We start from the raw sequence: 26,397 nt of genomic DNA on the forward strand, positions 1-26,397 counted from the left end.
GGCCTATATACGGGGGCGGCCTATATCCGAGCCAATACGGTATATTCCTTTTGTTTTTAGTCTAACTAATCCTTGTTTAACTTTCCTTTTCTCATTTATATATCTAAAAAATGTTTTATCCCCATTTTTTACCGAGAGGGCAATTTGCTCTTCTGCATGTGATTTGGCAGTTCTTATAACGTTCTCTGCCTCTTTCTGCCTAATTTTATAGATCGGTCTATCTTCCTCACTTTGGGTATTTTTGTATCTACTAAAGCAGTGATGGGCAACCTTTTTGGCGTGGTGTGTCAAAAATCGGCAAAAAAACATAATTTTGCGCAATTTATAGTTTAAACTACAAAAATGTATAATTGCAATATATAATTGTATTTAATAAACCAAAAACAAATTATTTAACATACCTGCTTAGTAACTACTTACCTTTCAGGAGTCCTGCGGTGGGGGTGCAAGGCCTCTGTCTCCCAGCTCTGCCACTGTATGGAACAGTATAGAGTGATGGGAGTTATGATGTACTTTAGAGCATAATTATATAATGAAAAATACATTGGAAATGGTACAGCATAACACCCATCACTCTCACACATATACCAGTCCACACGCGTACACCAGTCCACACGCGTACACCAGTCCACACGCGTACACCAGTCCACACGCGTACACCAGTCCACACGCGTACACCAGTCCACACGCGTGCACCAGTCCACACGCGTGCACCAGTCCACACGCGTGCACCAGTCCACACGCGTGCACCAGTCCACACGCGTGCACCAGTCCACACGCGTGCACCAGTCCACACGCGTGCACCAGTCCACACGCGTGCACCAGTCCACACGCGTGCACCAGTCCACACGCGTGCACCAGTCCACACGCGTGCACCAGTCCACACGCGTGCACCCACACACACACCAGTCCACACGCGCGCACCCACACACACACCAGTCCACACGCGCGCACCCACACACACACCAGTCCACACGCGCGCACCCACACACACACCAGTCCACACGCGCGCACCCACACACACACCAGTCCACACGCGCGCACCCACACACACACACCAGTCCACACGCGCGCACCCACACACACACACCAGTCCACACGCGCACGCGCACACACACACACACCAGTCCACACGCGCACACACACACACACACACCAGTCCACACGCGCACACACACACACACCAGTCCACACGCGCACACACACACACACCAGTCCACACGCGCACACACACACACACCAGTCCACACGCACACACACACACCAATCCACTCTCACTGTATGATTTCCTACCTTTCCTCTTTTCTCCTTACAGCTCCTTTTCCTGCTCTTCGCTCCTCTTCTTCTTCAGTTCTTCTTCTGGGGGCACGGGGTTCAGAGGGCACGGACAGCGGTGGGCGCGGCTTCAGTGTTGTGCGCCGGGATCTGACAACAAACCCCGGCGCACAACAGCTGTTGCCGCGCGGATCGCAAGGGAGCGGTATCGGAGGTCTTTAACAGACCTCCGGCTCCCTTGAGTGATTTTAAGCCGGGTTCAAGGGAGATCCTTGAACCGGCTTAAAATCACTCAAGGGAGCCGGTGGTCTGTTAAAGACTTCCGATACCGCTCCCTTGCGAGCCTGCTCCTCCACCGCCCCACCCCCCGCTAGGTACGCTACTGCACGTCCCGCCCCCCTTTTTTTTTGGGGGGGGGGGGTGACACGCGCAGGATTTCCTGCGATTCATCCTCGGCTCCTGCACGGCCGCCGAGGATGAAAGAATCTGTGCTGGAGGAACGGGGGGGGGGGGCGGGACGTGCAGTAGCGTGCCTAGTGGGGGGCGGGGGGGGGCGGTCCGCACCGGGTGCCGCTCATCAGGGGGGTGCCAACTTGCCGGCACCCGGCACCCCTCCAGAGACGGACAGTAATGTCCGCCGCTGGAGGTGCAGGCTCGCAAGGGAGCGGTATCGGAGGTCTTTAACAGACCACCGGCTCCCTTGAGTGATTTTAAACCGGTTCAAGGATCTCCCTTGAACCCGGCTTAAAATCACTCAAGGGAGCCGGAGGTCTGTTAAACACCTCCGATACCGCTCCCTTGCGATCCACGCGGCAACAGCTGTTGTGCGCCGGGGTTTGTTGTCAGATCCCGGCGCACAACACTGAAGCCGCACCCACCGCTGTCCGTGCACTCTGACCCGGAAGAAGACAGAGAAGACAGAAGAACTGAAGAAGAGGAGCGAAGAGCAGGAAAAGGAGCTGTAAGGAGAAAAGACGAAAGGTAGGAAAGCATACAGTGAGAGTGGATTGGTGTATGTGTGTGGATTGGTGTATGTGTGTGGATTGGTATGTGTGTGGATTGGTATGGCTACGCGTGTCACCACTGACACGCGTGTCACAGGTTCGCCATCACTGTACTAAAGGCTAACTTGTTGTCTTTCACAATTTTGGCCACTTCTGCAGAGTACCACAGCGGTTTCCTTAGTTTTTTACTCTTACTGACCAGCCTAATACAATTTTCTGTTATCTTCAATAAAACAGCTTTTACAAAATCCCATTTCTCCTGAACGCCATTTAAATTGTGCCAGTCTGATAATGACTCCTCTATACATTTTCTCATTTTAGAAAAGTCAGCTTTTCTAAAATCTAAAACTTTTGTTTTAGATTTGTTGTGAATCTAGGCACCAGCTAAAAAAAGTTAACAGCCAGGATTTTTTTAAACTTTTAAACAGTTGGTAAGGCGTGATCTGATCATCATCAGCCCACTTACTTAACTCACAGCATTTGACCACTCATTCGGAGACCGAAGAACCCTCCCCGCTGTCCCTGAAGCTGGGACATACTAAAACGAATGACAAAATGGAATGCCCATAGACTTTAATGGGGAGGAATGCCCATAGACTATAATGGGGAGGAATGCCCATAGACTTTAATGGAAGGGAAAAGAATCATTGATTTTGAAATAAAAGCTTAAGAAATAGCATTTAGATCTTTGGCACACATACTCCCCTAGCACACACATGTGATCTAAAACTCAGATTACGTTGGATTATAGCTGTTTTCTATGGAATGACAGGTGAATGACAGTATTGATGGAATGCCCATAGGATATAATAGGAGAAAAATCAAACCTGTTTTTCAGACAAAACCCTCTGAACTATCATATAGATCTCTGGCACACATACTCCTCTAGTACAGGTATAAGTTCTAAAACTCATATTATGTGGAATTATAGCTGTTTTCTATGGAATGACAGGTGAATGACAGTATTGATGGAATGCCCATAGGATATAATAGGAGAAAAATCAAACCTGTTTTTCAGACAAAACCCTCTAAACTATCCTATAGATCTCTGGCACATATACTCTCCTAGTACAGGTATAGGTTCTAAAACTCATATTATGTGGGATTATAGCTGTTTTCTATGGAATGACAGGTGAATGACAGTATTGATGGAATGCCCATAGGATATAATGGGAGAAAAATCAAACCTTTTTTTCAGACAAAACCCTCTGAAAAATCATATAGATCTTTGGCACACATACTCCCCTAGTACAGAGACGGGATCTAAAACTCATATTAAGTGGGTTTATAGCTGTTTTCTATGGAATGACAGGTGAATGACGTGGTTGATGGAATGCCCATAGGATATAATGGGAGAAAAATCAAACCTGTTTTTCAGACAAAACCCTCTGAAATATCATATAGATCTTTGGCACATATACTCTCCTAGTACAGAGACAGGATCTAAAACTCATATTATTTGGGATTATAGCTGTTTTCTATGGAATGACAGGAGAATGACAGTTTTGAGGGAATGCCCATAGGATATAATGGGAGAAAAATTAAACTTGTTTTTTAGCGAAAACCCTCTGACATATCATATAGATCTTTGTCATATATACTCCCCTAGTACAGTTATAGGTTCCAAACCTCATATTAAGTGGAATTATAGCTGTGTTCTATGGAATGACAGGTGAATGGCAGTATTGATGGAATGCCCATAGGATATAATGGGAGAAAAATCAAACTTGTTTTTTAGAGAAAACCCTCTGACATATCATATAGATCTTTGTCATGTATACTCCCCTAGTACAGTTATAGGTTCCAAACCTCATATTAAGTGGAATTATAGCTGTGTTCTATGGAATGACAGGTGAATGACAGTATTGATAGAATGCCCATAGGATATAACGGGAGAAAATTCAAACCTTTTTTTCAGACAAAACCCTCTGAAAAATCATATAGATCTTTGGCATATATACTCTCCTAGTACAGATACATGATCTAAAACTCATATTAAGTGGGTTTATATCTGTTTTCTATGGAATGACAGGTGAATGACAGTATTGATGGAATGCCCATAGGATATAATGGGAGAAAAATCAAACCTGTTTTTCAGACAAAACCCTCTGAAATATCATATAGATCGTTGGCACATATACTCCTCTAGTACAGAGACAGGATCTAAAACTCATATTATGTGGGAATATAGCTGTTTTCTATGGAATGACAGGCGAATGACAGTTGTGAGTGAATGCCCATAGGATATAATGGGAGAAAAATTAAACTTGTTTTTTAGAGAAAACCCTCTGACATATCATATAGATCTTTGTCATGTATACTCCCCTAGTACAGAGACAGGATCTAAAACTCATATTAAGTGGAATTATAGCTGTTTTCTATGGAATGACAGGTGAATGAGAGTATTGATGGAATGCCCATAGGATATAATAGGAGAAAAATCAAACCTGTTTTTCAGACAAAACCCTCTGAAAAATCATATAGATCTTTGGCACACATACTCTCCTAGTACAGGTATAGGTTCTAAAACTCATATTATGTGGGATTATAGCTGTTTTCTATGGAATGACAGGTGAATGACAGTATTGATGGAATGCCCATAGGATATAATAGGAGAAAAATCAAACCTTTTTTTCAGACAAAACCCTCTGAAAAATCATATAGATCTTTGGCACACATACTCTCCTAGTACAGGTATAGGTTCTAAAACTCATATTACGTTGGATTATAGCTGTGTTCTATGGAATGACAGGTGAATGGCAGTATTGATGGAATGCCCATAGGATATAATGGGAGAAAAATCAAACTTGTTTTTTAGAGAAAACCCTCTGACATATCATATAGATCTTTGTCATGTATACTCCCCTAGTACAGTTATAGGTTCCAAACCTCATATTAAGTGGAATTATAGCTGTGTTCTATGGAATGACAGGTGAATGACAGTATTGATAGAATGCCCATAGGATATAACGGGAGAAAAATCAAACCTTTTTTTCAGACAAAACCCTCTGAAAAATCATATAGATCTTTGGCATATATACTCTCCTAGTACAGATACATGATCTAAAACTCATATTAAGGGGGTTTATATCTGTTTTCTATGGAATGACAGGTGAATGACAGTATTGATGGAATGCCCATAGGATATAATGGGAGAAAAATCAAACCTGTTTTTCAGACAAAACCCTCTGAAATATCATTATAGATCGTTGGCACATATACTCCTCTAGTACAGAGACAGGATCTAAAACTCATATTATGTGGGATTATAGCTGTTTTCTATGGAATGACAGGTGAATGACAGTATTGATGGAATGCCCATAGGATATAATGGGATAAAAATTAAATTTGTTTTTTAGAGAAAACCCTCTGACATATCATATAGATCTTTGTCATGTATACTCCCCTAGTACAGAGACAGGATCTAAAACTCATATTATGTGGGAATATAGCTGTTTTCTATGGAATGACAGTAGAATGACAGTTTTGAGGGAATGCCCATAGGATATAATGGGAGAAAAATTAAACTTGTTTTTTTTAGAGAAAACCCTCTGACATATCATATAGATCTTTGTCATGTATACTCCCCTAGTACAGTTATAGGTTCTAAACCTCATATTAAGTGGAATTATAGCTGTTTTCTATGGAATGACAGGTGAATGACAGTAGTGATGGAATGCCCATAGGATATAATGGGAGAAAAATCAAACCTGTTTTTCAGACAAAACCCTCTGAAATATCATATAGATCTTTGGCACACATACTCTCCTAGTACAGAGACAGGATCTAAAACTCATATTATGTGGAATTATAGCTGTTTTCTATGGAATGACAGGTGAATGACAGTAGTGATGGAATGCCCATAGGATATAATGGGAGAAAAATCAAACCTGTTTTTCAGACAAAACCCTCTGAAATATCATATCGATCTTTGGCACACATACTCCTCTAGTACAGTTATAGGTTCTAAACTTCATATTAAGTGGAATTATAGCTGTTTTCTATGGAATGACAGGTGAATGACAGTTTTGAGTGAATGCCCATAGGATATAATGGGAGAAAAATGAAACTTGTTTTTTAGAGAAAACCCTCTGAAATATCATATAGATCTTTGTCATGTATACTCCCCTAGTACAGTTATAGGTTCTAAACCTCATATTAAGTGGAATTATAGCTGTGTTCTATGGAATGACAGGTGAATGACAGTATTGATGGAATGCCCATAGGATATAATGGGAGAAAAATCAAACCTGTTTTTCAGACAAAACACTCTGAAATATCATATATATATTTGACAAATATACTCCCCTAGTACAGTTATAGGTTCTAAACCTCATATTAAGTGGAATTATAGCTGTGTTCTATGGAATGACAGGTGAATGACAGTATTGATGGAATGCCCATAGGATATAATGGGAGAAAAATCAAACCTGTTTTTCAGACAAAACACTCTGAAATATCATATATATATATTTGACACATATACTCCACTAGTACAGAGACAGGATCTAAAACTCATATCATGTGGGATTATAGCTGTTTCCTATGGAATGACAGGTGAATGACAGTATTGAGTGAATGCCCATAGGATATAATGGGAGGAAAATCAAACTTGTTTTTCAGAGAAATCCATCTGACATATCATATAGATTTTTGTCATTTTGAACACTGGTGACACTTGTAATATGTTGGTCACCAAAATGAGGAATCTGCACACAGAGCCGGCCTTAGGTGTTCTGGCGCCCTGTGCGGACTACTCCTCTGGCGCCCCCCCCATCCCAAAAAAAGAAAGGAATAAAAACTTGTAACAAAACCCCAATCACTATATACTACGCCAAACATTGATGTGGTGTAGGCCTACCACTTCATTGTCTGGCTTAGTAGTAGGGATGCACCGAAACGAATTCTGGACTGAAACTGAAAGTGCAGCATTTACCTGGCCAAAACCGAATATGACTCCCCCACCATTAAAAAAATCTGACACTTTTATTTAAAGTAAGTAACACACCAAAATATGACAAAACAATTAAATAGCAATATAATATATATATATATATATATATATATATATATATATATATATATATATATATATATATATATATATATATATATATATATATATATATATATATATATATATGATTAACAGCAATCACATTCCTATCATGCCCAGGCATACCCAGATTCCAGGATGTACTCGCAGACTTGGCATGATAGGAGTATGATTGCCCTATCTACCCCTTCTCACTCCCTTCTGCCCTATCTACCCCGTCTCACTCCCTTCTCCCTATCTACCCCCTTTCCCCTGCCTCACTCCCTTCTCCCTATCTACCCCCTCCTAACTATCTACCCTTTCCCTCTTTGAAGTTCACTTACCTTTCAGGAGTCCTGCGGTGGGGGTGCAAGGCCTCTGCCTCCCAGCTCTGCCACTGTATGGAACAGTATAGAGTGATGGGAGTTATGATGTACTTTTAGAGCATAATTAGTAGGGCTGCAACTAACGATTATTTTAATAATCGATTAATCGGCCGATTATTTTTTCGATTAATCGATTAATCGGATAAAAAAAACAATATGCAAATTTTTCGTTTATTTAAAAGAATTTAATGAACTGGATGTTAAAAAACAACTTAAAATTTACATTAACATTCTTATTTTGTTATGATGTAATAAAAAACAATATTTTCAAAGTACAAGAACCCAAACACAATATTTATGAAACAAAATAACCCCAAACATTCTGAAAAGAGGTGGACTATTACTGTTCAAGAAACTTTGCCCCAGCACTTTGCACTTTGCACCCAGCACTTTGCACCCAGCACTTTGCACCCAGCACTTTGCACCCAGCCCTGGCACTTTGCACCCAGCACTTTGCCCCAGCCCTGGCACTTTGCATCCAGCACTTTGCACCCAGCATTCAGCACTTTGCACCAGCACTTTGCACTTTGCACCCAGCCCTGGCACTTTGCACCCAGCACTTTGCACTGTGCCCCTGCACCCAGTCTCTAACTCTGCCCTGCACCCAGCCCTGCCCCCACATTCTGCCCTGCCCCCACACTCACACTCTGCCCTGCACCCACTCTGCCCTGCACCCACACTCACACCCTGCCCTGCATCCCCACCCCCACTCTGCCCTGCACCCAGTCTCCCACTCTGCTCTGCACCCACACTCACACCCTGCATCCCCACCCCCACTCTGCCCTGCACCCAGTCTCCTGCCCTGCACCCCCCACCCCCACTCTGCCCTGCACCCCCACCCCCACTCTGCCCTGCACCCCCACCCCCACTCTGCCCTGCACCCCCACCCCCACTCTGCCCTGCACCCACACTCACGAACCGCTCTGTGCGAATGGAGCCACTCGCACAGAGCGAACCGCTCTGTGCGAATGGAGCCACTCGCACAGAGCGAACCGCTCTGTGCGAATGGAGCCACTCGCACAGAGCGAACCGCTCTGTGCGAATGGAGCCACTCGCACAGAGCGAACCGCTCTGTGCGAATGGAGCCACTCGCACAGAGCGAACCGCTCTGTGCGAATGGAGCCACTCGCACAGAGCGAACCGCTCTGTGCGAATGGAGCCACTCGCACAGAGCGAACCGCTCTGTGCGAATGGAGCCACTCGCACAGAGCGAACCGCTCTGTGCGAATGGAGCCACTCGCACAGAGCGAACCGCTCTGTGCGAATGGAGCCACTCGCACAGAGCGAATCGCTCTGTGCGAATGGAGCCACTCGCACAGAGCGAACCGCTCTGTGCGAATCGCTCTGTGCGAGTGGCTCCATTCGCACAGAGCGATTCGCTCTGTGCGATCTGTGCAGAATACTTACCTCCGGAACGCGTCACATCCGTCACGTAGCTAGAAGGCGGAGACTGCAGAGCATGTAGCAGAAGCGGGGAACGCTCGCGGAGGTAAGTAAAAGGAGCCGAGTGCTCCAACAACGAATTGATCACTCGATTAATCGATAACGGAAATCGTTATCGATGATTTCCGTTATCGATTATTATCGATTTTATCGATTCGTTGTTTCAGCTCTAATAATTAGATCATGAAAAAGACATTGGAAATGGTACAGCATAACACCAATCACTCTCACACACTTACCAATCCACACATATACCAATCCACACGCATACCAATCCACACATACACCAATCCACACGTATACCAATCCACACGTATACCAATCCACACGTATACCAATCCACACGTATACCAATCCACACACATACCAATCCACATGTATACCAATCCACACGTATACCAATCCACACGTATACCAATCCACACGTATACCAATCCACACGTATACCAATCCACACACATGCCAATCCACACATATACAATAATCCACACATATATACCAATCCACGTATACCAATCCACACGTATACCAATCCACACGTATACCAATCCACACGTATACCAATCCACACGTATACCAATCCACACGTATACACCAATCCACACGTATACACCAATCCACACATATATACCAATCCACACACATACCAATCCACACATATATACCAATCCACACATATATACCAATCCACACATATACCAATCCACACACACATACCAATCCACACACACATACCAATCCACACATATATATACCAATCCACACACATATATACCAATCCACACACATATATACCAATCCACACACATATATACCAATCCACACACACACATACCAATCCACACACATACACTAATCCACACATACCAATCCACTCTCACTCTCACTGAATGCTTTCCTACCTTTCCTCTTTTCTCCTTACAGCTTCTTTTCCTCCTCTTCGCTGCTCTTCTTCAGTTCTTCTGTCCTCTCTGTCTTCTTCCGGGTCAGAGGGCACGGACAGCGGTGGGCGCGGCTTCAGTGCTGTGCGCCGGGATCTGTGCGCACAGCAGCTGTGACCGCGCGGATCACAAGGGAGCGATATCGGAGGTCTTTAACAGACCTCCGGCTCCCCTGAGCGATTTTAAGCCGGGTTCAAGGGAGATCCTTGAACCGGCTTAAAATCACTCAAGGGAGCCGGAGGTCTGTTAAAGACCTCCGATACCGCTCCGTTGCGAGCCTGCTCCTCCAGCGGCGGACATTACTGTCCGTCTCTGGAGGGGTGCCGGGTGCCCCCCTGATGAGCGGCACCCGGTGCGGACCGCCCCCCTCGCTAGGTACGCTACTGGCGGCAGCGGACCCCGCGGCGGCGTCCCCTGGAGTGTGGCGCCCTGTGCGGTCGCACAGGTCGCACACCCCAAAGGCCGGCCCTGTCTGCACACACACCAAAGGAACTCTGGTGCTTAACTGTACCAGGAAGGGCCAGCTCCCCAGTAGATCAAAATAAATAAACGCCCCAGGCACTCAAGGGTTCCAGCTCAGGCAGATTTATAAAAGGAAGACAGCAACAACGTTTCAACCTTACAATGAGGTCTTTATCAAGTTGATAAAACTGTTATTTTGTTGAATTGAGTCCTCACACAAGTATGCCTGGGGCCTTTATTTATTTTGATCTACTGGGGAGCTGGCCCTTCCTGGCACAGTTAAGCACCAGAGTTCCTTTGGTGTGTGTGCAGATTCCTCATTCTGTTGACCAACATATTACAAGTGTCACCAGTGTTCAAAATGACAAAAATCTAAATGATATGTCAGATGGATTTCTCTGAAAAACAAGTTTGATTTTCCTCCCATTATATCCTATGGGCATTCCATCAATACCGTCATTCACCTGTCATTCCATAGGAAACAGCTATAATCCCACATGATATGAGTTTTAGATCCTGTCTCTGTACTAGTGGAGTATATGTGTCAAATATATATATATGATATTTCAGAGTGTTTTGTCTGAAAAACAGGTTTGATTTTTCTCCCATTATATCCTATGGGCATTCCATCAATACTGTCATTCACCTGTCATTCCATAGAACACAGCTATAATTCCACTTAATATGAGGTTTAGAACCTATAACCGTACTAGGGGATTATATTTGTCAAATATATATATGATATTTCAGAGTGTTTTGTCTGAAAAACAGGTTTGATTTTTCTCCCATTATATCCTATGGGCATTCCATCAATACTGTCATTCACCTGTCATTCCATAGAACACAGCTATAATTCCACTTAATATGAGGTTTAGAACCTATAACTGTACTAGGGGAGTATATTTGTCAAATATATATATGATATTTCAGAGTGTTTTGTCTGAAAAACAGGTTTAATTTTTCTCCCATTATATCCTATGGGCATTCACTCAAAACTGTCATTCACCTGTCATTCCATAGAAAACAGCTATAATTCCACTTAATATGAGGTTTGGAACCTATAACTGTACTAGGGGAGTATACATGAAAAAGATCTATATGATATGTCTGAGGGTTTTGTCTGAAAAACAGGTTTGATTTTTCTCCCATTATATCATATGGGCATTCCATCAATACTGTCATTCACCTGTCATTCCATAGAAAACAGCTATAATTCCACATAATATGAGTTTTAGAACCTATAACTGTACTAGGGGAGTATATGTGCCAAAGATTTATATGATATGTCAGAGGGTTTTCTCTAAAAAACAAGTTTGATTTTTCTCCCAATATATCCTATGGGCATTCCATCAATACTGTCATTCACCTGTCATTCCATAGAAAACAGCTATAAACCCACTTAATATGAGTTTTAGATCATGTATCTGTACTAGGAGAGTATATATGCCAAAGATCTATATGATTTTTCAGAGGGTTTTGTCTGAAAAACAGGTTTGATTTTTCTCCCATTATATCCTATGGGCATTCCATCAATACTGCCATTCACCTGTCATTCCATAGAATACAGCTATAATTCCACTTAATATGAGGTTTGGAACATATAACTGTACCAGGGGAGTATACATGACAAAGATCTATATGATATGTCAGAGGGTTTTCTCTAAAAAACAAGTTACATTTTTCTCCCATTATATCCTATGGGCATTCCCTCAATACCGGCATTCACCTGTCATTCCATAGAAAACAGCTATAATTCCACTTAATATGAGGTTTGGAACCTATAACTGTACTAGGGGAGTATATGTGCCAAAGATCTATATAATATTTCAGAGGGTTTGCTCTAAAAAACAAGTTTGATTTTTCTCCCATTATATCCTATGGGCATTCACTCAAAACTGTCATTCACCTGTCATTCCATAGAAAACAGCTATAATCCCACATAATATGAGTTTTAGATCCTGTCTCTGTACTAGGGGAGTATCCATGACAAAGATCTATATGATATGTCAGAGGGTTTTCTCTAAAAAACAAGTTACATTTTTCTCCCATTATATCCTATGGGCATTCCATCAATACTGTCATTCACCTGTCATTCCATAGAAAACAGCTATAATTCCACTTAATATGAAGTTTAGAACCTATAACTGTACTAGAGGAGTATGTGTGCCAAAGATCGATATGATATTTCAGAGGGTTTTGTCTGAAAAACAGGTTTGATTTTTCTCCCATTATATCCTATGGGCATTCCATCACTACTGTCATTCACCTGTCATTCCATAGAAAACAGCTATAATTCCACATAATATGAGTTTTAGATCCTGTCTCTGTACTAGAGGAGTATGTGTGCCAAAGATCGATATGATATTTCAGAGGGTTTTGTCTGAAAAACAGGTTTGATTTTTCTCCCATTATATCCTATGGGCATTCCATCACTACTGTCATTCACCTGTCATTCCATAGAAAACAGCTATAATTCCACTTAATATGAGGTTTGGAACCTATAACTGTACTAGAGGAGTATACATGACAAAGATCTAAATGATATGTCAGAGGGTTTTCTCTAAAAAACAAGTATGATTTTTCTCCCATTATATCCTATGGGCATTCCATCAATACCGTCATTCACCTGTCATTCCATAGAAAACAGCTATAATTCCACTTAATATGAGGTTTAGAACCTATAACTGTACTAGAGGAGTATACATGACAAAGATCTATATGATATGTCAGAGGGTTTTCTCTAAAAAACAAGTTTAATTTTTCTCCCATTATATCCTATGGGCATTCCCTCAAAACTGTCATTCTCCTGTCATTCCATAGAAAACAGCTATATTCCCACATAATATGAGTTTTAGATCCTGTCTCTGTACTAGGGGAGTATACATGACAAAGATCTATATGATATGTCAGAGGGTTTTCTCTAAAAAACAAATTTAATTTTTATCCCATTATATCCTATGGGCATTCACTCACAACTGTCATTCACCTGTCATTCCATAGAAAACAGCTATAATCCCACATAATATGAGTTTTAGATCCTGTCTCTGTACTAGAGGAGTATAAGCCCATAGGATATAATGGGAGAAAAATCAAACCTTTTACATACATGACAAAGATCTATATGATATGTCAGAGGGTTTTCTCTAAAAAACAAGTTTAATTTGTCTCCCATTATATCCTATGGGCATTCCATCAATACTGTCATTCACCTGTCATTCCATAGAACACAGCTATAATCCCACATAATATGAGTTTTAGAACCTATACCTGTACTAGGAGAGTATGTGTGCCAAAGATCTATATGATTTTTCAGAGGGTTTTGTCTGGAAAACAGGTTTGATTTTTCTCCTATTATATCCTATGGGCATTCCATCGATACTGTCATTCACCTGTCATTCCATAGAAAACAGCTATAAACCCACTTAATATGAGTTTTAGATCATGTATCTGTACTAGGAGAGTATATATGCCAAAGATCTATATGATTTTTCAGAGGGTTTTGTCTGAAAAAAAGGTTTGATTTTTCTCCCGTTATATCCTATGGGCATTCCATCAATACTGTCATTCACCTGTCATTCCATAGAACACAGCTATAATTCCACTTAATATGAGGTTTGGAACCTATAACTGTACTAGGGGAGTATACATGACAAAGATCTATATGATATGTCAGAGGGTTTTCTCTAAAAAACAAGTTTGATTTTTCTCCCATTATATCCTATGGGCATTCCATCAATACTGCCATTCACCTGTCATTCCATAGAACACAGCTATAATCCCACATAATATGAGTTTTAGAACCTATACCTGTACTAGGAGAGTATGTGTGCCAAAGATCTATATGATTTTTCAGAGGGTTTTGTCTGAAAAAAAGGTTTGATTTTTCTCCCATTATATCCTATGGGCATTCCATCAATACTGTCATTCACCTGTCATTCCATAGAACACAGCTATAATCCCACATAATATGAGTTTTAGAACCTATACCTGTACTAGGAGAGTATGTGTGCCAAAGATCTATATGATTTTTCAGAGGGTTTTGTCTGAAAAACAGGTTTGATTTTTCTCCTATTATATCCTATGGGCATTCCATCAATACTGTCATTCACCTGTCATTCCATAGAAAACAGATATAAACCCACTTAATATGAGTTTTAGATCATGTATCTGTACTAGGAGAGTATACATGACAAAGATCTATATGATTTTTCAGAGGGTTTTGTCTGAAAAAAAGGTTTGAATTTTCTTCCGTTATATCCTATGGGCATTCTATCAATACTGTCATTCACCTGTCATTCCATAGAACACAGCTATAATTCCACTTAATATGAGGTTTGGAACCTATTACTGTACTAGGGGAGTATACATGACAAAGATCTATATGATATGTCAGAGGGTTTTCTCTAAAAAACAAGTTTGATTTTTCTCCCATTATATCCTATGGGCATTCCATCAATACTGCCATTCACCTGTCATTCCATAGAACACAGCTATAATTCCACTTAATATGAGGTTTGGAACCTATAACTGTACTAGGGGAGTATACATGACAAAGATCTATATGATATGTCAGAGGGTTTTCTCTAAAAAACAAGTTTAATTTTTCTCCCATTATATCCTATGGGCATTCCCTCAAAACTGTCATTCTCCTGTCATTCCATAGAAAACAGCTATAATCCCAAATAATATGAGTTTTAGATCCTGTCTCTGTACTAAGGGAGTATATGTGCCAAAGATCTATATGATATTTCAGAGGGTTTTGTCTGAAAAACAGGTTTGATTTTTCTCCCATTATATCCTATGGGCATTCCATCAACACCGTCATTCACCTGTCATTCCATAGAAAACAGCTATAAACCCACTTAATATGAGTTTTAGATCCCGTCTCTGTACTAGGGGAGTATGTGTGCCAAAGATCTATATGATTTTTCAGAGGGTTTTGTCTGAAAAAAAGGTTTGATTTTTCTCCTATTATATCCTATGGGCATTCCATCAATACTGTCATTCACCTGTCATTCCATAGAAAACAGCTATAATCCAACGTAATCTGAGTTTTAGATCACATGTGTGTGCTAGGGGAGTATGTGTGCCAAAGATCTAAATGCTATTTCTTAAGCTTTTATTTCAAAATCAATGATTCTTTTCCCTTCCATTAAAGTCTATGGGCATTCCTCCCCATTATATTCTATGGGCATTCCTCCCCATTAAAGTCTATGGGCATTCCATTTTGTCATTCGTTTTAGTATGTCCCCCTGAAGCTGCCTCTGGCAGTTTGGATGCAATTGCTGGTCTATAGACCAGCCATTGCAGGGAGGAGTCTCTTTGATGACTCCTTTAGGCTTCCATTTGGAAATGAATGCTTGTCTTGTTTTAGCACTCGGTTTAACTGTTCCGAGCATTTTGGTCCTTTCTAACCTTTCAGAATTATTGTAAAATAACCTACTCACAATGCAGGATACAGCTATCATAGAAGAATACAATAATAACAGATACCATTCTGAAAGATTTTTTTTTTTCTTCCCACAAGGTGTTCATAAAACCAAAGCTGATCTTAATAGTGATTCACAATCAGATGGCTTTATCTGGCTGTCCAGATGCATTTCTGCATCCCTACTATCAGGTAAGTGTACATAAATGGATGTAAATTTTGTGTGTTCTGGTTTGCTTATTTTTAGAAATGCATATAAAGAATTTCACCAACCTCTGACCATTTACTTAATGTGATATTATATATCCTCAATACACTGGAATGCATGTTCTATAACACCATAATGAAATTGCCACTATAATGCAGTATTAAACCAGCTGTGTTTCAGAAAGTTTGCAGAATCTAACATACAAAAACATTCAGTTAGCGACAATTGACATGCCAGGACCGTCGTGGCTTTAAACGGGTGTAGAAAGCGATCTACATTCGCTTTCAACCCAAATGGTGTTGCTGTTATGCTTCGATGTTGAGACATTCAGCAACACCGAGATCAACATCCCTCCCCGGTGCGTCAACGTCCACCTTACACTGTATGGTGACTGACGCCCTTTTTAAAAGAGTTCAATGGTATAGCCGAACAACGCCGAACTCCCGCCCCAGGATGTGCTCTGGAGAGCGGTCATAACCGCTACTACAAGATTTTGCCACTTGCAAGATGGCGGTGTGTCCTTTAAAATAGAGATTTTATATATATATATATATATAATATAATATTTGATGGACGCAGACAATCCCCGCTGCTAACCGCACCTCCTCCTGGCTGCAGCGAATAGCGTAGAGCTGTACACGCTGCCCGGACTAAGCACCGGGGACTCTGAAGTACTGGTAAGTTGGGGGGGGGTTTAGAGAGGAGGATCCAGGTCCCCTGCATCGCTGCGGGGAATCTGGATCTTAGTCTCATAGTCCGACCTAGTTGAGGTCTGATTATAAGACGAGGGGTATTTTTCAGAGCATTTGCTCTGGAAAAAACCCTTACTTTTAATCAAGCAAATACGGTATTTGCTGAAACGGCTATATTCATAAAAGCTTCTTTGTTCTCAATTAGAGAGAACAAATACAGAAAAAAAATCATTATATGATTAAGGAAAACAAAAATGGTTCTGACTCCATTTTATGTTCATATAAAATACACATATATGGAATACCTGTTTTCAATCATAACATATCTGACAGTAGGTACAATAAAGCAAACTTTCTTGCCAAGAAAGTGGGGAGGTAGTCCTTAACTGGCCCTCAATCTCCCCTGTAAGAACATGTTTATTCCACTTTCTAGACATTATGCCTCTTAATCGCCAGGTATTTCAGATGCAGGAGGATCATGAAATTGAACTCTTGGTGTTTCCAATCACTATCCTTTGTGTCTAAAATATAAAAACTGGGTCTGCTTAGAATGGTTGATGCTTTGCGATAGTAAGCAAACAGTCAATCGGAAGGTCAATGCAAAACTAATCCTGCACAAGAGTAAAGTTTAACGGAGGGGGGTGGGGGAACCTGACTAAGACCAGTAACCTGGATACTACTGCAGGACAGAGCAGATGTCACATAAAAAAACACCAATTACCGATTAACTGAAAGAAGTCACCAAATATGAATAACCACCAATAAATGATAGCTGAAATTAAAAGAAACTTCACCCATAGAATAAACTCGTGTTACGTTTTTTGGACCTAGTTGTGCTTTCAAACTATGAGAGAGTGGAGCCAATCTTTCATAATGTTGCAATGTTTTGCTGGTTCATAAGCTTTTTTTTTAATGTTAAACTGTAAAAAATAAAGGGGTTTCTTAATAGGCGTTTTTTGGACATCCCGGTACGTCCTTTAGGGGATTGAAGGGGTTAAAAAGTTATACAGTGATGTCGCTATCAAAAACCACCTAGTTCCAGCATAATGTAAAAAAAAAAAAAAGTCCAAAAATAATAAAATAAAATACTATGAGCAAGTGCCAAAATTAGCGCTGTATCTTTCTAAAAATCCTGACATGGAAAGAGTTAAAATAAAAGAATTTCAAATACCCAAGGGGTGTCTACCTTAAGGGGAAAAAAAATGCTTTGAGTAAATTTGAGTGGCTGGGTTCGAGGATAGGGCATAGGCATAGACCAAAATGGGGGACAAAAGTGCACTTCCCAAATGTGGCCTCTTAGCCCCCAAACAACCAGACAAACCCATGGATGGGTGGTATCACTGTAATCAAAAGATGAACACATCTTGGGGTGTTTGGCAGTGACATATGTCAGCCGGGGAAGGTCTGAGATATCTGAATTAGAATATCTATATGTATATGAATATGTATCAACCCACCCCGGGCGAACAACATATATAACTTCCTGTAGAACTTAACAATACGGTAAAGTGTTATCCTCTCTTAGGGTTTGTGGATATCAATACTAGAGCCCAAAGACAGACTTAGATTGAGTATTTTAATAACAAAAATACAAAGATTACATGGTGCCACAATTACAAAAAACAAGACATAAAAAATAATAAAACGGCAAACAGTTCTTAAAAACAATGTGACTTAAACACAGGACTCTCACTCACGAGTTTCTCCAATAAGTAGGCCTGTGGGAACTCCTTAAGTCCAGATGGTTTCTTATGATGTTGTTCCGATCAGAGTATATCATGGAGTTCTGCTTTGAGGTCGCTGCATTGCCCCTAAATCGGGCTCTTTTGCAACAAAACGCCCCTGACCGCATGGTGAATTATTATTACACCTTCCCTAAGAATTGGTTCCCATCTCTGATGTGCCAATAAGTTATGGTGGGGTAAAGGTGATGGAAAACCCCTCCACTTAAGATAGGAATGGAATTCCTATAACTAAGGATCCTTATCTGTTAGGCCATGAATCACCACAGGGGTCCAGTCCACAACAGATCCAGAAGGGCATGCACAAAAACACATTTAAATCAACCTCAGATTAACTCATTGAATGCTTAAGCAAAAAACTAACCACCTCTGCTGGGTTACCCTTCCATGCATCCACTATTGAATGAGGCAATCATGACACTTTTTAACACAGGTTACAATGGACACAGACGATCTGCTGACAGCATGGAAGGCCCCTTCCATGGTCATTGTTTCCCTGCCCCTTAAGTTAATTAGTTCTCAAATTGTTCTAGTTACACAGATTATTTTAATAGTGTGAAGGAAGGGCTGTTGTGTACCCGGAAGGAGGTGCAGTTAGTGGCGGGGGTTGTCTGCGTCCATCGCGCAGACCTTCCCTGACTGTGAGAGGAGAGTTCCCCGCACCGGTGTGGGGAATTCTCTCTGACAGTCAGAGGGTGCATGCGCGATGGACGCAGACAACCCCCGCTGCTAACCGCACCTCCTTCCGGCTGCAGCGGAAGTTACCTACAGGGTATTTAAAGATTCATTTTGCACTTGTTTAATTGCTTGTCCTGATGAAAGTCCACAAGTTGGACTGAAACTTCGATAATTTAGCGTCTTGCAATAAAAGCTAAGTACTATTGAAGACAGTGAGTGCATGCTTTATTATTTGTTTATTGCAATTTTGCTAACAGCCATGCACCAGGCACCATTTTTAACCCCTTAACGACAATCCACATACATGTACGGGGTGACGATGCAATGTTAGTGTCAATGCCCGTACAAGTACGCAGTAGCATTATTTCCACGCGATCGGCGGCATTGCGGTTTTCCTGGAAGCCTGTCCAGGCAAAAACCCCAAAAATGTTTTTCAGACCTTGAGATTGGCGGTTTAAACAACAAACCAGTGATGCAAATCACCGGTCTGGTAAACACGCCCCTCCCCCCCGAGCCCGATGCAAATTGTGTGAGGGGCATTTCAGGCTGCCTCACCTGATGGAGCTTCACAACCTCCTGATTGCTGTGATTCACAGTGAACCACAGCAATTGGTGGTTTAAACGACAGACCAGTGACTGAAATCACTGGTCCGTCAATCACGTGCAGGGCCGGCCCTACCATGGAGCCGACTGGGGCAATTGCCCCAGGCGGCACTTTAGAAGGGGCGGCACTTTGCCGCCCCAAGCGGTTTTTTTTGGTTGTTTCTTTTGAAGCGGAGGAGAGAGAGAGGGGCGCCGAGTAGTTTTCGCTTACCTGCTCGGTGCCCCTCTCTCTCTCTCCTCTGCGGCGAGTCTCCCTGTTCAGTCTCGGTGCCGGCTTGTAATGATGAGCGCCGGAAGTGGCGTCAATTTCCGGCGCTCAGCATTACAAACCGGCACCGTGGCAGAGCAGGGAGACTCGCCGGCAGGACTCTTTTTAAAGGTAAGTACCGGGGGGGCATTTTAAACTTCGCCCCAGGCGGCGTTAAGTCTTCGGCCGGCCCTGATCACGTGCCCCCCCCCTTCCCGCCAGCTGCACATCTGGTGAGGGGCATTCCAGGATGCCTCAATGCCCCAGAGGGGGCTACACAACCTCAGTGTATAGCAAAAAAAAAAAAAATTATATAAATGGTAACAGGTAAAAATGCCTCACTGTCACCAAAAAAAGTGCAAATTTATAATTTATTTATCGGCATATAACACGCACTTTTTTTTTAACTAAAATATGAAGTTGAAACCCTACCTGCGTGTTATACGCCGATAAATCCTAGAGCTGCACAATCTTCCCCTGCACAGCTCTCTCGCGCCCTCTCTGATGCCGGGAGCCGGGTGATGACGTCACTCCGGCCCCGGCATCAGCACAAAAAGTAAAATGCTGGAAGATAAAGAGGACCCATACCAGATCTCCCAAACGGTAGGGAGTAATATATAAATTTAATGTGTGTTTGTGTGTCTCTGAGTGTTTGTGTGTGTGTGTCTGGCTGCATGTGTGTGTGTCTTCGTGTGTGTGTGTGTGTCTGAGTGTGTCTTACTGTGTGTGTGTCTGAGTGTGTGTGGTTTCCCAGATAGCAGTGATTCTCATTAAGTTTTTTTTTGTGCTTTTTTCTTCTTTATTTCATTTATTACATTATAATAAATGTTATAATGTTATAAACATTATTCCAACATTAAGTTCATAGCTTCCAAGTTTAAATTTATTTTTTCTTACTCAAATTTCCTTGTTAAAATGGTGTTGTGGTTGGAGATGAAACTGTGCAATATTTGGTGCAAACAAAGATGGCCACCGACCATGTGCTCTTTTGTTCAAAGTCACAAAATGGCTGCCGAGCACGTGAAACTCAGGCAGAAGGCACAAGCTAAGTTAATAGTACCCAAATGCGTTTGTAAACACCCCGAAACACTGATAAGTTTTGTACAACTATAATATAAGATGCACCAGGTATTTTGGCAGCAAATGTCTTGTACTAGCAGTTGATCCCAATTTAACAATCACTCGGGAACCGACACAGTTAATAATGTTTAATAAGAAATGTTAAAAAACATACCTACAAACATCAATACCATAGTACATGCGCTATGTTTAGCAGACTAGCATGGATCTACCCAAGTGATTTAAAATTAAAGTATAAAAATATGAAAATCGATACGATTTTAATACTTATCCAATCCCAGGTTATCTTACGGTGATGATGCTGGAACACGTGAGAAACAGGAGGGAAAAGCCTTTCATACTTCCTGCAGCTCTAATGTGGGTCTTCCTCTCTCCCTCCTCTCCAAGATGCAATTCCCTTTTCCACTTAAGGCATGGGATTAAATCCCCTTTTGCCTTGCCCATTCTCCCCCTACTCTCCTTCCATTCCCTGCCTCCGAACAAGCATTCCCTAAAAAACTAGGAAAACTGGTTTTGGCCATGCTTACAGTAGTGACCAGATACAACTGGTCACTACCGGTTTCTGGGACAGTAAAGGCCACTTCTTTTGTTTGAAATTAACCCTTCCAGTGCTGGAGACTGCCACTTACCCAGGGAATATCTACTAAATGGGGAATCTCAGAGTTTATAACTTAGGGAGTTATGGGCGCAAAAGCACAAATAGCACCAACAAATGTACCTCATTTTTCATGTCCATAAAAAAGGGGGGTGCGTGTTATACACCAGTGTGTGTTATATATATATATATATATATTATATATATATATTAGGGCTGAAACAACGAATCGATAAAATCGATAATAATCGATAACGGAAATCGTTGTCGACGATTTCCGTTATCGATTAATCGAGTGATCGATTCGTTGTTGGAGCACTCGGCTCCTTTTACTTACCTCCGCGAGCGTTCCCCGCTTCTGCTACACGCTCTGCAGTCTCCGCCTTCTAGCTGCGTGACGGATGTGACGCGTTCCGGAGGTAAGTATTCTTCATGTCTATGTGCACAGATCGCACAGAGCGGTTCGCTCTGTGCGAATGGAGCCACTCGCACAGAGCGAACCGCTCTGTGCGAATGGAGCCACTCGCACAGAGCGAACCGCTCTGTGCGAATGGAGCCACTCGCACAGAGCGAATCGCTCTGTGCGAGTGGCTCCATTCGCACAGAGCGATTCGCTCTGTGCGAGTGGCTCTGTGCGATCTGTGCACATAGACATGAAGAATACTTACCTCCGGAACGCGTCACATCCGTCACGTAGCTAGAAGGCGGAGACTGCAGAGCGTGTAGCACAAGCGGTTCGCTCTGTGCGAGTGGCTCCATTCGCACAGAGCGGTTCGCTCTGTGCGAGTGGCTCCATTCGCACAGAGCGGTTCGCTCTGTGCGAGTGGCTCCATTCGCACAGAGCGGTTCGCTCTGTGCGAGTGGCTCCATTCGCACAGAGCGGTTCGCTCTGTGCGAGTGGCTCCATTCGCACAGAGCGGTTCGCTCTGTGCGAGTGGCTCCATTCGCACAGAGCGGTTCGCTCTGTGCGAGTGGCTCCATTCGCACAGAGCGGTTCGCTCTGTGCGAGTGGCTCCATTCGCACAGAGCGGTTCGCTCTGTGCGAGTGGCTCCATTCGCACAGAGCGGTTCGCTCTGTGCGAGTGGCTCCATTCGCACAGAGCGGTTCGCTCTGTGCGAGTGGCTCCATTCGCACAGAGCGATTCGCGGGGGTGGGGGTCCACGGTGGGGTGGGGGTGGGGTTTCAGGGGATGCAGGGTGTGAGTGTGGGTGCAGGGCAGAGTGGGGGTGGGGGTGCAGGGCAGAGTGGGGGTGGGGGGTGCAGGGCAGGAGACTGGGTGCAGGGCAGAGTGGGGGTGGGGATGCAGGGTGTGAGTGTGGGTGCAGGGCAGAGTGGGGGTGGGGATGCAGGGCAGGGTGTGGGTGCAGGGCAGAGTGGGTGCAGGGCAGAGTGTGAGTGTGGGGGCAGGGCAGAATGTGGGGGCAGGGCTGGGTGCAGGGCAGAGTTGGAGACTGGGTGCAGGGGCACAGTGCAAAGTGCTGGGTGCAAAGTGCCAGTGCTGGGTACAAAGTGCCAGGGCTGAGTGCAAAGTGCTGGGTGCAAAGTGCTTGCTGGGTGCAAAGTGCCAGGGCTGGGGCAAAGTGCTGGGTGCAAAGTGCCAGGGCTGGGGCAAAGTGCTGGGTGCAAAGTGCTGAGTGCTGGGTACAAAGTGCTGGGTGCAAAGTGCCAGGGCTGGGTGCAAAGTGCTGAGTGCTGGGTGCAAAGTGCTTGCTGGGTGCAAAGTGCCAGGGCTGGGGCAAAGTGCTGGGTGCAAAGTGCCAGGGCTGGGGCAAAGTTTCTTGAACAGTAATAGTCCACCTCTTTTCAGAATGTTTGGGGTTATTTTGTTTCATAAATATTGTGTTTGGGTTCTTGTACTTTGAAAATATTGTTTTTTATTACATCATAACAAAATAAGAATGTTAATGTAAATTTTAAGTTGTTTTTTAACCCCTTCAGCACCGGGACGTACCTGGTACTTCCTGGTTACTGGTCACCGGTAGACCGGGACGTACCAGGTACGTCTCCTCCAAAAAACGCCCCCACATCACCACGATCGCGGTGATCGTGGAGGCGCTGCTGCTACTGTCTGCCCAGGACTCCTGGGCAGACAGCACAGCCTGTCTAAGCCCGCCCCCATGCCTACGATCACTCCCACGGAGTGATTTTGTAGGCAGAAACAGCGATTGCAGAAAGATCTGCAATCGCGGTTTCAGCTGCCACAGGCAGCTTCAGGGAAGGGGTGGGGGTGTTGAATGGGTCCCCACACAAGTGTGGGGACCTGACCCAACACCCCCCTGCTGCCTGATCGCTCCATGAGAGCGTCAGTGCAGCGTTAACCCCTTCAATGCCGCAATCGCGGCATTGAATGCCGCGATCGCGGCATTGAAGGGGTTAATTCCCGTTTTGTAGGGGGCTCTGCTGCTGGTGGTCTGCCTGGAAACCCAGGCAGACCAGCAACAGCAAAAACGAGCCCCCAGAAGTCCTCTGATCAGTCCTGTAGGACTGATCAGAGAGACTCCTCCCCTACAATCTCCAGTCTGTTGGAGATTGTGTCCCAGCTGCCAGAGGCAGCTTCAGGGACAGGGAGACAGGGTTCTTTGGTCTCCACATGAGTGTGGAGACCAGCCCCCCCACCCCCACCCTCACCCTTCCTCAGTTAACCCCTACCCTCCTCTTCCTCAATTAACCCCTTCAATGCTGCGATTGTGTATGACCCCCATCGCAGCATTGCAAGGGTTAATATTAGTCCCCACAAGCTTGTGGGGACTAAATACCAGTCAATGCTGTGCTTCAATGGAGCATCAGCATTGAAAGAGTTAAAAAAAAAATGTAAAAAATAATAAAAAAATTTAAAAAATAAATTTAAAAAAATTAATAAAATAATAATAATAATAAAAAAAATAACAGCACTGACCTGAAAGTCCAGGGTGCTTCCAGGTCAAATGCTGGGCTGATCAGATCGCTCCTGGCCAATAGGAGTGATCGGATCATTATGGCAGCCCACGGATGACCCTGCTCTACAAAGAGAGAGGGGTCATCTAGGGTAATTATGAAAAAACAAATTATTAATAAATGAAAAAATCATAATTATTACCTGATCACTTGTCGGTGACATTTTAAGTCGCTGATTATTGATCGGTCTCCCTGATTGATGTCAGCGGCCTAAACCTGTCACTTACAAGTAATCTGATAAAAAATATTTAAAAAAATGTAAATGCACATGTTCCAGTTTTGCCCTCATAGCTTCCTCAAATAATGCATGAACCATGCATGTGAGGCCTTGTTGGACTCATGGGATGTTGGTGAACAAAATGTGGTGCTTTCTTCCACTGTTGCACTTATGGTGTGCAAGAAATTCAGTGCAACATTGAAATGTATGCGTTAAAAACGCAATAAAATAATTTCCCTGTGAAGTTTGGCAGACATCAGTGAAGAAATGGCTAACTGAAAACTGTCAAAACTACCCTAGTTGAACACCTTGACTTGTCTACTGTTCATAAATGTATACTTTTATGGGGTAATTTACATTGGGGGGCTTCCAAAATCTCCCAAATGGGATATGGGCCCAGGAAACCAATTTCTGAAAATTCCAAATGTGAAAACGAAAATGCGCATGTTCCAGTTTTGCCCTCATAGCTTCCTCAAAAATTGCATGAACCATGCATGTGAGGCCTTGTTGGAACCGGGGGATGTTGGTGAACACAATTTGGTGTTTTTTTCTGCAGTTGCACATATTCTATACAAAATATAATATAAAATCTAAAGCAACATTGCAACATATGCAAAAAAAATAAAAAAAATATAAAAATACCTCAAAATTTGGCAGCAATTGGCGATAAAATCCCTGTTTGAAAAGTGTCAAAATGACCCTAGTTGTACACCTTGATTTATCTACTGTTCATAAACATATAATTTTGGGGGGATAATCAGTATCTGTGACAACTATTGCAGTTATTAGACTACCATGCCAAATTTGAAAAAAATTACATTTCAAAAACGTAATGCATGCCTTGCAATATTTTCCCCTATACTGGTCAAAATAGATAAAAATCCTGGCCATGTTGGGTGGTTTCCAAATCAGGACAACTTAATGAATATATTTGGGATAATTTTTTCCCATTGGTTCAATGTGTGTACAATTTGTATGTATACAAAACTGTAAAAAAATGCATTTTTTTCATTTTTTCCCCACTTTTTCCAGTTTATTTCAAATAAAACAATGTACTACCCAGCTTAATATGGTTTCAAATGAAAGCCCTACTTGTGCTGAAAAAAACAATATATGATTTGTGTGGGTGCACCACTTGATAAGAGAAAAATTACAGTTGAAGAAAGACATTGCAAAAACACAAAAACGGCTCCGGTCCTTTAGCGACACCCTAGCTTAAAAATCCCGGTCCTGAAGGGGTTAACATCCAGTTCATTAAATTATTTTAAATAAACGAAAAATTTGCATATTGTTTTTTTTTATCCGATTAATCGATTAATCGAAAAAATAATCGGCCAACTAATCGATTATTAAAATAATCGTTAGTTGCAGCCCTAATATATATATATATATATATATATATATATATATATATATATATATATAT

General features: G+C 42.6%; 1 protein-coding gene across 3 annotated transcripts in view; it reads left to right on the plus strand.

The window, feature by feature from the left end:
• GRB10 (growth factor receptor bound protein 10) overlaps nucleotides 1-26,397 on the plus strand; it is a 260,061-nt gene that overhangs the window by 38,904 nt on the left and 194,760 nt on the right. For 2 of the 3 annotated variants that reach the window (XM_053468138.1, XM_053468140.1), the window contains exon 2: nucleotides 16,071-16,166. In XM_053468138.1, coding sequence (XP_053324113.1) covers nucleotides 16,119-16,166 — 48 coding nt within the window. In that variant the 5' untranslated portion in view covers nucleotides 16,071-16,118. The remainder of the gene's footprint in view (nucleotides 1-16,070; nucleotides 16,167-26,397) is intronic. The other variant, XM_053468139.1, reaches the window with a different exon arrangement.

Source organism: Spea bombifrons, chromosome 5 (genome assembly GCF_027358695.1).
Source record: "Spea bombifrons isolate aSpeBom1 chromosome 5, aSpeBom1.2.pri, whole genome shotgun sequence".
Lineage (NCBI taxonomy): Eukaryota > Metazoa > Chordata > Amphibia > Anura > Pelobatidae > Spea > Spea bombifrons.